General features: G+C 29.9%; 2 protein-coding genes across 3 annotated transcripts in view; both read right to left on the bottom strand.

The window, feature by feature from the left end:
* Positions 1–6,054: 6,054 nt before the first annotated feature.
* On the bottom strand, positions 6,055–6,553 carry LOC108561845. Its single transcript, XM_017919928.1, has one exon. It carries the CDS (start codon positions 6,397–6,399, stop codon positions 6,061–6,063), a length of 339 nt encoding a protein of 112 aa, XP_017775417.1. The 5' UTR covers positions 6,400–6,553; the 3' UTR covers positions 6,055–6,060.
* Positions 6,554–7,309: 756 nt separating this feature from the next.
* The window catches only part of LOC108561856 (bromodomain-containing protein DDB_G0280777), an 86,667-nt gene continuing 80,420 nt past the window's right edge, over positions 7,310–13,556 (bottom strand). Inside the window, exons 8-10 of one of the 2 annotated variants that reach the window (XM_017919952.1) lie at positions 10,082–10,849; positions 8,912–9,999; positions 7,310–8,856 (exon numbers count right to left, since the gene is read on the bottom strand). In XM_017919952.1, coding sequence (XP_017775441.1) covers positions 7,645–8,856; positions 8,912–9,999; positions 10,082–10,849 — 3,068 coding nt within the window. In that variant the 3' untranslated portion in view covers positions 7,310–7,644. The remainder of the gene's footprint in view (positions 8,857–8,911; positions 10,000–10,081; positions 10,850–13,556) is intronic. The other variant, XM_017919953.1, reaches the window with a different exon arrangement.

Below are 13,556 nucleotides of genomic sequence, written 5' to 3'. Positions count from 1 at the left end.
AATAAGAGAAAATATAAATGGAAGATAATTGGTGAAATCTAGTTTATTTTTTCTTCCTGCAATCATTGAAAATTATTTATATAATGATTATACAATGTTATATAATTATTGCAATAAATACTCACAGGAGGAATATTAACTTTGTGGGTCCTGGGCTAACATTATTTGGGGCCCTCGGTTTACAGTGTTTGGGGGCCCTCAGATTTTACTGCTTGGGGGTTCACGACTAAAACTGTTTGTTAAATTCACCAAAGCCACTAAATCCGTCACTGTAAATACACCACTTTTATTTAGTTTATATTTTTATTTCATTTTTAAACATGATAAAATCCCAACTTCTTAACTAGAAACAATAAAACGCGTATATGTAATGTCCTACTTACACAATATTTATAAATTTTATTATTTCACCTTATTGCTAAATGTCAATAAACGTATTTGCTCTAAAAATAAGTCAAGTGACTTTCTCCAAAATTGTTTAAGACTGAAAAAACACCTTATTATATTGATTATGAGTCATATGTTTGTATTAAAGAAAACAGCAACTATTCAATTAAATATTTACATCAAAAAAAAATTATATAAATTTAAAAATATAATTAAAGTAAAAATTCATTTTACAATTAAATAATAACAAAACTATATAATTAAATACTTTACAAAGGACGAAAAGACTGCAGTCGTTTGTATGTTGTTATACAATAAATTTTATTTATTATTACTTTGCAGAAATTTGGGTCTCAAATAAAATGCTAACTTAAATGATGACGGGGAGAATAAATAAGTAGAACCAGTTTCTTTCTCATGAGTATAATGCGAATGAGCGACTTATCAAGATGAAAAAAAAGAGGATACAAGTTGTTATAATGAAATTATTTTAATTATGTTTATTATGAAATACGTATTTAATTGTAAGTTATAAATACTTTAATATTGCAAATTAAAGATATTTGCATTAAATTCCTTTATGTCTTCATTGTTCGAGCGTGGTAATTATTCGATGATTCGAAGGTTTGTGCCTGGCTGGCATCATGCTATGGCCCTGAACTTAGCTTCTTCAAGTGTAAATCCGATGAAAACTCTGTGACTAATAATGTTAGTTAGTCCTTGCATGATTTACGAAATATTTACGTTTGTTTATTTTTTTTGTAACTATTGTTCTTTAATACTTTGTACTTAAGCTAAAAAAAATATTCATGTACGTGACTTACATTTATTAACATAATATTTAATGTTACTATATCTATGGTATCATAAAGTCTAAGCACAGATTGATGTAATTTGAATTAATTAGTGAACTATTAAAGTTATCAACTTAAATTAATTAAATTAATGTTTATTGGACGTAATTTTTATAGAGATTTAACTCTAATTGTTTGTGACTTATTTACGATAATTCATGAGGATTTAATTGCTATGTTAAATGGACTTATAATTTAACTATTCTTTAAAGGAAAAATATTTTGCAGTTTTTCGTCGGATGGATTAAAGATGTAAATTATCATTTACAATATTTTTCTTATTAGTTTAATAATTGTTATTTTAGTTTTTTCACAATTATATATTTAATCATGAATTCATAAATTTATGAATTTATTGCTATAACACAGAAGTATTGAAGTTGTTATGTTTTGTTTTCTTAAAAGGTAGACAAACTAGTTACCATAAATAATCACTTATTTAGTTCATTTTTCGATATTTTGAAGTGCACTAAGCACGAGAGATAACATTCTGCATTTGCCGCGCTTAAAAATACACGGCGAGTCGTGGAAAAACAACAAATTGTGTGCAGTAAAGGAAACAAAAAACACGACATTCATTTATCACACATTTCACACGAAGCTATTTTGAAGTGAGAATATTTTGCGCCGAAACATATTTCATACTCACAATATTGGATCAGTAGCAGCAATAAAAATTGGCATGCACGTAGATTTATGAACGTGCCATTCTGGCACTTCCGTTGAAATAAATTAAAAAAATCAAACCAAAAATGCAGTATTTGTATGTAAAAATAATCTTCGAAAAATTGGTATAAAATTGTGCATTTAAATCAAGGTGCGAAAAAAAAAATTGAATTACAACAATACATTGTATAATTCGGGTTGTATAAAACCGGACTAATCGAGGATTTAAAATCTTAAAAAGAGACTTGACCATATACAATTTTTTTAAAAATTTATCTATATTTTCTTCATTTCATATTTACTTTGTTTTGACATATTAAATACGGACTATGCGAGGTATTGATGTATATCATTAAAGTTGTGAAGATAATACAAAATCAAAGTTACATCGTAATTTGTGTTTTACAAGGAAATATCAAAGAGCGTCTTATACAGTGATGAGTTTTATACGAAAACTATAGATGCGAAACAAATACAAAATCATAATTAATTCTACTATTCTACAGTTCCGAAAAATGGTCACAAGAAGCATAAAACTTTCACCTTGCTTCTCATATTTCAATAATGTTTGTTTCATAGCCGACAAACAATTTATTCTTGCCACATCACCAATATAAATTAAGCTTTGAATATAAATTAATTGCCACGTGATCGTGACAAAAGCAGGCTTTGCAATTTGCAACTGTTCCTGCTCGATACATTGTCGTTAATCAAATATATTGAGTGTATTTCTAAACATAAATACTGGCAAATCATTTTGCTTTACAACTGCCAGGAAAAACAACAAGATGCATTTGTTATGAGTTTCCGCACTTCTTTCCAAAACTTCAATTAATTATTAATAATTATCTATTATTTATGAATATACAATTAACGAAAAACCTGTCGTGGATTTGAATTGATAATTGTACTAGATAATAATTTCTTCTTTTTTTCTTCTAGGTAAGACGTCTTCAAGATATATTCCTAGGTATATAGCTACATTTGTTATTTAGGGTAACAGGTAGACAGACTTAGTTTCGTTAGTCTTAATTATCTATCTCTTAATCTTAGAATTAAAGATAAATTTGTAAAAAAGTTAAATCATCAAAATTAGGTAAATTAAAATTCTTGCAGTGGAGTCTTCTTAAAGTAAAAAATTGAACGTAAAGATATTTATGCTACAGTTTTATTTGCAACAAAACAAAGAATAATGTTGTTATTGTTGATAATTTTCTGCATGTTGTGCATATTCCGTACTCCTCTTAAAAAAATAAGATTATTCAATTTTCCTCTGCAAAAACCTATGAAATATTATTTTATGTTATGTGGAGAGTAAAGTATATTAGACATGTAAAGAATTTAGATGAGTTAAACTTGAAAAATTCTCACATTATTTATTCTACCTTAATTCTTGTAAATACAAATAAGATCTGTCTTATAACTGGTACTAGTATCTTTACAAATCTCTTACACAAATTCATGTCTGACTAAATTTCAGTTATATTATTAAAAAAAATCCATATTAACAACATCTAAATACATAATAGTTTTGTTTTTTTTTCTCTAATAATTAACATAATTCTCATTACCTAATACAGAAAACAATTTTTGCGGTCGTGATAAATATAATGTTTAAAATATAAACTTGGTAAATAATGAAAAGCTAGTGAATAATTCTTCTTAATTATAGACAATACGATAACAACACGTGAACTGCCTAGAACAATGATACTTTTATTTGCGTTAAACTTTTTTTTTACTCTCTATATAACAATTTCGCAACATCCTGAGATGTAGCCAAGGGCAACCGAATTTCCATGTTCAAAAAGCTATGACTTCAGTGAGGAACAAACCTATTTGTGTGCAACGAAAATGACAGATCCGTTGCATAATGGAAATTCTATTAATGTATTATTGAAAGAAGTTAAATAAAAAAATATTTTCAAATCACGCACGAAAAATGTAATTACATATAATTTGGATGAAACTAATTATACGTGAGATGTTTAATTTTATTAGTGCGAGTTAAAAATCCGTTAGGTCGTTTATTTTTTTTTCTTCTTCTTCTAGTTCTTGGCGTGAAGGATTCTTAACTGATCGGACGTTTCAACATAGTTCTAGCTTCGTATCAAATGATTAACATATGATCAGTGTGTGGGATAACACAACGGTTCTTTGGTCCAGTGTTTCAAGTTCATTGCCTTCGTATAAATACATATATAATATGTTCAATTAAACTTAATATATATAAAAGTTAAACTAAAATTAACACTAAAGAAATACGTAAATAAAAATTTGGGAAAGTAGAAAAATGAGAATGTAAAAAGATAAAGATATTATACAGAACTATTTATAAAGAAATGTGGTCGATGGACTTAACTTCATTCAACATTCCAGTTTTTATATTATTATTTGGAATATATTAAATTTTCTGGAAATCAAGATAAACATATTGTTTTCAACGTGACAGCATGAATATTAAACTGAGATGGGATTAAAAACCGTAACGTTAAAACTAATTTTAGATACTCTTACGAATGTTATTTATGTGAATATATGCGGTTTCAATTATTAAAATTTAAAACGAGCTATACTAAAAAACTTATTATTTTATTTTTTGGTAGAAGTGCACGGAATGCTGATGAAATTCTTTGGAATTATGTGTGTATTGACCTCATGATATTGAACTACAAACTCGAGTGAAACTATTACATATAGCAAAAAAGAAAACAAGAAATCGAATCGAACCAGTTTGCTATAAATTCAGTAAACTGTTTTTATTTACACATAATAAATCGGTTTGATTTAATGCAGTCTGTGTTAAAAAGTAATAAAATGTGCGGAATAAATTACACATTAATAACAGATTATGGAGATGAGACATAAATAAAGTAGATACAAAACCGCGAAAGGATTTTTATGTTCGAAATAGATGCGACGAGAGATTTTAATTTACTTGGAAATATGGGTTAAATTAAGATGACATAGAACATCAGGATCTTATTTAATTACGAAATCATGGAAAATCCGATAATTGAAAAAAATATGTGATTTTAATAATGAATATATTATATAACAATGAAACGATTTGCATGGAATTAATGTAAAAATGATATGAAAAAAAAAGCAGTCAAAGTCCAATGAACACGAGTAAACGTAGTTTGGGAAAGAAACGATTTGGATAAAACTAGGAAATGTTGTTTTTAATAATTTACTTTCATAGGAGTACTCGAGTTGATTAGAGGGAAATTTAAAAACAGTACAAGTATCGTGAGTGGAGGTTGAAGCATCGAAATATGATATGTAAATGTTCGGTGCTGCGGCATTGTATGTTTCCCTAAGTAAAGAGTCTTGTTTCGTTGAAGTGGAATAAAAGGTGGAATTGTTATTCTGATCGCGTTCTCGTCGAGACGCATTGAAAACTTCCGAACGTATCTATGGAAATGGGCAAATAGGTTTCTTGTACGGAAAAATTATGCTGGGCTACAAAAAAAATAATAATAATAATATAGGTCGTCCAGTGGTAACCAAATGCTTTATCTACTCTGATGCATTTCGGTTGAGAAATAGGGACAAAAAACGGATATAAATAATAGAATTACAGATCTAATAAAATAGTAATACGATTGGCCTAGTTAGTGCCGGGTAAAAAGTGCTCCTTTTTGTCGATGATTTGTACAGTGTACACACTTTCCAATTTACTTAAGAGTTATGTAAACGTTTGTGCAACTTCATTGAATATATCGAAGTATATCAATGCAGACGGATTTAGAAAATATTTCCTCGCCAACTCGATAAGGCGATGTAAGAAGGCATGCATATGGATGTTGCGGACGAAAAAAAAAGTAATGAAAACAAAGCGTAAAATTGTCCTTGCGGATAAAACGACAACCGAGAAATGTGGGTGTCTCTCACATGATACAATAGATGTTTTGTATAATTTATGATTGATTAGCATATTTGGGTTGAGCAGGTATATAACCTGAATTATAAAGAGTACCTTGACCTGGTCACCTTCTTCTTCTGCTTCTTCAAAAGAGAGAACATGTGTGAGATGTACAACAACAACAAAGAAAAGAAAAAGAAAAGAAGAAAAATAATATATATATATATTGACACAATTTATTTTACCATCAAAATAAAAAAAAATCGAATTTTAGCATGTACTCGATTAAAACCTCCTCCTTCGTCTCCTTCGGCGGCTTTTACTGCCCCTGCGGCGACGCCTTCGGTGTCTCATCCTTTTCGCCTTTCTAGCTGCCATAGTCATTATAGAATCCAATTTGTAATATCCATCTGCCCTCTTTATGGCACCGAAGCTAATGCCTTTCCTAATAACCACCGGTAACTGGTTGAGAATCACATCCGCCTTTGAGTCTCCGTACGTATCCAGAATGTACTCCTTGATCATCGGCAAAGTGCAACCGCCAGACATCCTCAGTGCCCTCAACGTGTCTATAAGCACTTTGGACACCTGCGCCAGTGGAACTTTCTTGTTTAATTTTGTCATATTTCTCTATTTTCACTTTAAAAGTAAAATCATCAATCGTTTAAAGCAGTTACCGCAATTGCACCTTTTAACACATTTTAATTTCGACGATAAATTGTGCTGCCAATTTGTTGAAATTTTTAGCGATGTGACATTTCGGAAAAAAGATAATCAAATTTTTTGAACCCTCTAGATTATTTACATAGAAATCTATGTCTACATTTTTATATATAAAATATTGAATAATTATTCTTCATAAACAAACAAAATAACTTTTAGATGCTTAAATCAGAAACAGAATACGAAAATAAAATTAGTAACTGATATTTGAATAACAAGAAAAACGAATTTATTTTTAATTGTTATTGAAGATATTATTGTTAACAACATAAGTATATTAATATACACAATATTGTTATAGTGTTATGAAACATCAGATGAAATGAATAATAAAATGTATAAAAATTCAAAAAATTTTGTTAATTAAAAAAATGTAATTGATGACAGTAATGCTCTTAAACATGTTACTTTAAACAATAATTTTCAAATATATTTTATTAATAATTATTTTATTTGAAAAATGTATATAGATTCAACTTCTAAATATAAACTTGGTTTATTAATATAGGCAACCAAATATACACATATTTGAATTTAATGCTTTATTCATATAAACAATATATTCTAGAAATAGCATTATATAGATTCTTATATAATTTCTTTTGCACTAACCAACTTAGGTTAATTGAGTAGAAAGTTAGCCCAGGGTCCCCAAATTTTGATAGGTAAATAATTAAGTGTTGTAAATGGATTTGTTAAAAGAAGTGAAACAAAAACATGTATTTTTTTTAGTGTAATTTATATAACTGTATATATTTTATTTATACATAATAATATAGTTTTACAGTGAATAAAATAGTATACATTTATAATAAAATAAATAATCTATATTCCACAATACCTTTGGTCCCATTACATCTGTTCTCAGTTTTATTTAGTCGTTTCGTTGATACCCAAAATGCAGGTTAAAAATGTGTTTTTTTTTCCATTTAAGTATAATAATATGTGTTCTTTTTAAAAACTAATATAATACAGACAAAAAAAATAATACACGATACTAAAAGGAAATAGAAGAACAGTAAGCGCTTAAATTGAGCTTTTCATTCAAATAGATACAAACAATAAATGACTATAAGGTTGGATTAACTCGTACACTAATATATACATGAAACATAAACAAATAATAATAATCAAATAACAAAACGTTTAAATCTTAACTGCTTTCAGTCCTTTCTTTCCTCCGAAATCTCGGATAGCACTAAGCAACTCATCTCGTGGATCCACCACCATCTTTTCCGGTTTCTTATTTTGACTAAAACCGTTTACTTTTGGCATTATTGGAGGTGGTGGTGGTTTCTCCACATTCTTAATATTATTATTCATGTTGATGTTTGACATCATCATTCCAGTTGAAAATCGCTTATTGTTGTTGTTGTTGAAAGAATTTTGCGTATTTCTCAAGACAACGTGATCGAATAAATTGCTATTACTATTAGTATTATTAATGTTATTATTGTTACTGGTTGGAGTATTTTTGATGGACTCTGTTCTCCTTAAGTTTCTCTGAGAGAACGACACGTTCTGATTGGTGGTCGGCGTATCCATCTTCGGTGTTGGTTTCATCGGAAGGGTTTTGTAACTGTTCCACATGTTCTTATTGCTTTCGGATTGTTTAAAGCCCTTCACTACTGGCGCTTGATTGAAGCTGTTTAGTCTTATCGGTTCCGACGTTACGTACACTTGAGAATTGGTGAACGGCTGTTGCTTCGATTCACCATTAATTTGCGTTATAGAAGTATTTATTTGGTTGTCTTTGAACGGCTTCTTCAGTTCAACTGATCGGACAATCGGAAGTCTCGATACATCATCGTGAGCTATCGAATGGGGCCTCGTGGATACTTTATTTATATTACCCAAAGGTTTCCTATATCCCACAGCTGTCGTATGATTAATAAATCTCTTGGAGAAATCCTCGTTATTGGATTGTTCGCTGCCTCCAATTTTAATAACTACGTTTCCTGATGGCTGCGAGGAAATTGTCTCGGAACCGTTCACTTTTATACTTACATTCGTTTTCTCATCAGACGCGTTTACTCTTACATTAACCCCATTTAAATCGGTTTGTTTGAAAGTCGATCGTTTAATTTCCACTTGTTTAATACTTGTTTCGGTGGGTTTCAGGTTCGCTGTATTAAACTTGTAATCGGTGTCTTCTTTAAGACTAATTTGTGACTTCGGTCTTTCGGACCAAGTTCCTAAATTAATAGAAGGTGGTCCGCGACTTACATAAGACTGCGACTGCGACACTGTCTTTGCCTTCTCCTTAACATCCTTCGCCTTTTCAATATTATTTTTGATTTCCTTCTCTTGCTTTATTTCCTTCTCTTGCTTTAATTTCATTTGAATATTGCGTATTACCTAAAAAAACAGTATATAAATACAATTAGATTCAATATAAATTGTAAATAATTACCTCTAAACTTTGTAATCCAGATACATCAAACAAACTGTTAGATTTACTCATTTTATTTTCCTCAATATATTCACTAATTCCGACCTGCGATTTTGATCGTTTGACTGGATTGGCAGGGACCCAATTACTCATTGAAAACGATTCTGACCTAGTCAGACAGTTGTCTGTGGTTTTTGACCTCGCCATGGTCTTAGATCTATATTTATTAATTTCTTGCGGTTTTTTAAACACGTCTTCAGATTTTTTATACAAGTTCGTATCTTCCGGTGTTTTGACGACATTATTATTAGTTTCAGAATTACTACGAATACTATCATCTTCGAATATGTTAATCTTCTTTTTCGGCATATCGTAAGTGGTAATTTTGAAATTTGGTAAAGCACTTTCAACTTGAATGAAATTATCAGCCTTGCTATTGCTTCTAGTCAAGTTAATAGGTTTCGGATGGTTAATTACTTCTTCTAATTCGCTGATGACGCTCGACCTTTTGCTTGATATAGAATCTGTTTTTTGACTTTTAACAGCAGATTCATCATCTTTGTATTTCAAACTCGTTGCTAATTCTCTGTTATAAACTAATGATTTGCGCTTCTCTAAATTTTCAAGAGATAGTTTATTGAGGATAGGTTTATCGTCCTCGCTCTGATTTTCCGATATTTCTGATTTAGCTTCTTTCACGAGCTTCAATTTTTCAAACAGCTCTGGACTTGTGATAACGGAATCTGGTTTGAAATGATCAGGTTCAGTTGATTCGTAGTTTGTTAAATTCTCAGTTACTGGACTTGAGTCTCTGAAAGCCGTGGGCGGAGATGGTAATTGGTATTGCCATTCAGTTTCCAGGTCGTTAACATCGCCTTCTTTGGGTGTTTCTATCTTGATCGGTTCTAACATAGGTTGTATCTCTTTCATCCGTTCAATTATCGGCTTCTCATTCTCGATAATTTCGGAATTTTCTTTAGATGGAATTAAATCAGTCTCTATGTTACTCGATAATGTCGTTGCTAAGCTGCTTGCAATAGATTCTGGAGGTGAATTCGTTGAGTAAACTTGAGTTTGCAGATTGTTCTCTTGAGCTGGAGGTAACGATTCTACAAAAGCAATAAATAATTTAAATTAGTATACAATAAATACGAAAGAGCAATTTCATTAATTAGTAAATTAATAACATGCCTGCGTCTGAATCCCCCATTACCCAATTCCCTCTAAATTCCCCCGAAGACATAGAAATATCATCTAGGTCTTGAATATTATTCCATTTCTTCATGCTGCTGCTGCCCATGCATCCGGGAATACTATCAATGCTTCGCAAACTCGAAACGGATTGTTGTTTTTTAAATGGATTTCGAACGCCAATGGATTTTAATGCATGCTCATTATCACCCAGCAATGCATCAGCATGATCTGTATCCGATCTTCCAGGAAGCATTGATTCTTCGCATTCAGTATTACAATCTTTCTCCTCTTGAGTTTCCAAAGGTATTGCTTGCTTTTTATACGACTCACTAAATAAATCTACATGAATATTTTCTAATGCTCTGGCATAATTAACTTGTGACTTTTCACAGTGTTTACTGTAATTACTATCACCTTCACAGTGAATATCATTTCTAACTTCTTCTGAGTTACTACAAATTTCCTCTACATCTGTTTTTTCTATACTATCATCCTTTATATCCATATCTACTGTTTTATTTGTATCAGAAGGATTGATCTCAGATTCTTGTAAAATACATTGGTTTTCGGATTCTTTTTCAAATATATCACCGCTTACTGTAGACATAGCATCGGGTGTATATTCTTCTAATGCGCTATATGAGCTGTTGCTATCAATGCTGTTTCTATTAAGTAATATTCTTGGTTTAGGTTTTGGACAATTTCTTTGCCTGGGTACAGGTGTCGGTATATCCGAGTTACTAGTGCATTGTGTTGAGGCTAAATCTAACATGCAAAATACTAAGCATTAGTGAGTTAATTTGCTTAACACGAAATTAAAACCCACTACCAAAAGCACACATAAACACACAAAACTACAAAAAAAAGTCTTACACGAAAATTGATGATTTGAATAATTTCTTATCGAATTTTTCAACGTTTCCAGCTAAATAATATGGATACGTATCAACTAAACTCTCATCTTTTTGATTACATTCTATTTCATTTAAAACGATTTCTAAATTTGTTATTTTCTTATTAGATTCATTACAAGTAAACGTTTCAAAATTTGATATCATATCTTTCACTTTGGTATGACTACATGAATTTTCTGTACATTCAGATGATTCATCTTGCTCACATTTAAGTTTGACTTTTGGTAAATCGGTCTTCTCTAAAAAAGAAAAGTGTCGATCATTTTCCTTTCTCGTAATGCATTTTCGAGGCATGGTATTATCTAAAAAATGTTTATCTGCATTATTCTCAATTTTCTCTTCAATACTTGCTGCTATTTTGGAAACACTGATATCATCAAACATAGCAAAATCTTCTTCATCGGCATACATTAAATTAAATTCCATGGACTTATTGTCATCAGGAACAACGGTATCCTTATGCGGTTTAGGAGGAATGTCTTTAAATTCAATAGATTTACATTCATCTGGTAAACTTTTTCTTGGTGACTTAAACATTTCTTGCAGAACCAGATTTTTATATTGTCCAGGAAGATTATCTACAGATTTTCTTTTATATACTAGAATCTTTGGAGCAAGATGTTCTTCAGTTTTAGAATTCTTTACTTGGGATAAATTACTTTCACCCTTTTTATCAGTTGAAATATAATTTTTCACATCATCATAATTATCAATAGTTATATTTTGCTTGATTTTACGTTCTATTGACATGCTACGAACAAGTCTTTTTATTGAACTTTTCCTTTTGATTGAAGTATCAGAAATTTCGTCATGTTTTCCACTATTAACTCCTTGTTTATCATCTTTAAGTCCTGTACTTAAATCATCCGTTTTTGATAGGTAATTTTTTTGCATCTTCTTTACAAACGAATCTTTAGAAGTTTTTTTAGAGGAATTACCTTCTTGTTCTAACTTTTCTTTCTTATTCATATCCGAAAAATTCTCAGAGCTATCTCTTGCAATGTCTTTTGGACTTGACGAAAAGAATGATTTCTTCAATTCTGAAGTTGATTTTTTTTTATTAATTTCTGTTTTTCCTGAGTCCTGATTATCAGCACTTTTATTGTCTGCAGATTTCTTCGTTTTACTCGAATCTTTACGTGTAAAAAATGTATTCTTTTTAACATCTTCTTGAGTTACGTTCTTATCTAAAGATTTATCATCTTCAGTCTTTACATTTTCATCAGTTTTCACCTTCTTTTGAGAATTTCGTCTAAATAACGTTTTCTTTTCATCTTCTGTTTTTTCATCTTTACCGCAAGAAGTACTATCATCAAGTTCTTTGGACTTACTTATTTTTTTTAACGATCCTTCTTTTTTGAAAAATCCTTTTTTATTTTCATCAGGTTTTGTTTCTTTTAATGTTTTAGATTTTCCCGGTTTTTTCTGTGACATCATTTTATTTTCATTTTCTTTATTACATTTTTCATTTAGTTGTGTTCCCATCTTATCAATACTTCCTTCAGGCTTTTCAGAACTTGATGATTCAACCGTAGACATAATTTTAATATCATTTTCCTTAGATTTTTCTTTTTTCTTAAAACTTCCTTTTAAGGAAAAGCCACTTTTTGATTTATTTTCAATATTACTTTTAGATGATTTGTTATCCACAATGGCTGTATCAAATTTACTTACATCATTATATTCAGAAGTTTTATTCTTTTTTGAATTTCGTCTAGCAAAAAATCCTTTATTATTATCGCAATCTAATTTATCATTTAATATGTCTTCATTTTGAAGGTTTCCCGTTGAAACATATTTCTTTGAGCTTTTTCTAACAAAAAAACTTTGTTTTTTCTTATCATCTGCTAGATTTTCCGTGGATGATATATTTTGCTTTTCTTGTTCTACATTACTTGATTTAATATCATCTACACTTTTATTTAAGTTTTTCTTTGCAAAGAGACCTTGTTTCTTCTTGTCATCAGATAGATTTTCTAAGGAAGATAAATGTACTTCTTCTTTTTGATCCACATTACTTGGCTTGGAATTATCTACTGGTTTATTTCTTTTCTTAGAGTTAATCCTTCGTAAAAAGCCTTTCTCATTATCAGATTCATCTTTTAAAGATACTTTAACTTTAACACATTCGTTTGATTGATTTAAACTAATATTATCTTTTGGTTGATTTCCATTATCCTTCTTTTGTGAACGACGGAAACTGAACCTTCTTTTACCCTGTGAAAAATCAGATGAACTACTGTATTTAGAAGAAATACTTTCAATTGATTTACTAAGATCAGAATCATTTGACTTGCTTTGTCTGGAGTAGAAGCGGTTTTTATTTGCTTTAACCTCAGTGTTACGACCTTCAATAGTTTGTGAACTATTTTCTTTAATTATTTTTTTAGGTACTTTTTCCTTCTTTGAATTTTTTCTTGAAAAAAAGCTTCTTCCTGAGATATTCTCTTCTATGTTTTCTTTAGAACATAAACTATCCGTTGAGTATTTGATAAAAGTTTCAGTAGAATCACTTTTATGTAAGTTATCAATGATTTGACTAGAACAATGCTTTTCTG

Source organism: Nicrophorus vespilloides, unplaced genomic scaffold (assembly GCF_001412225.1).
Source record: "Nicrophorus vespilloides isolate i.1.1-1 unplaced genomic scaffold, Nicve_v1.0, whole genome shotgun sequence".
Classification (NCBI taxonomy): Eukaryota; Metazoa; Arthropoda; class Insecta; order Coleoptera; family Silphidae; genus Nicrophorus; species Nicrophorus vespilloides.
This window is presented reverse-complemented; position numbering and strand designations above follow the sequence as displayed.

Excerpts from the sequence above, each read along its gene's own strand:
- LOC108561845 (XM_017919928.1), bottom strand. The coding sequence starts at position 6,399 with ATGACAAAATTAAACAAGAAAGTTCCACTGGCGCAGGTGTCCAAAGTG.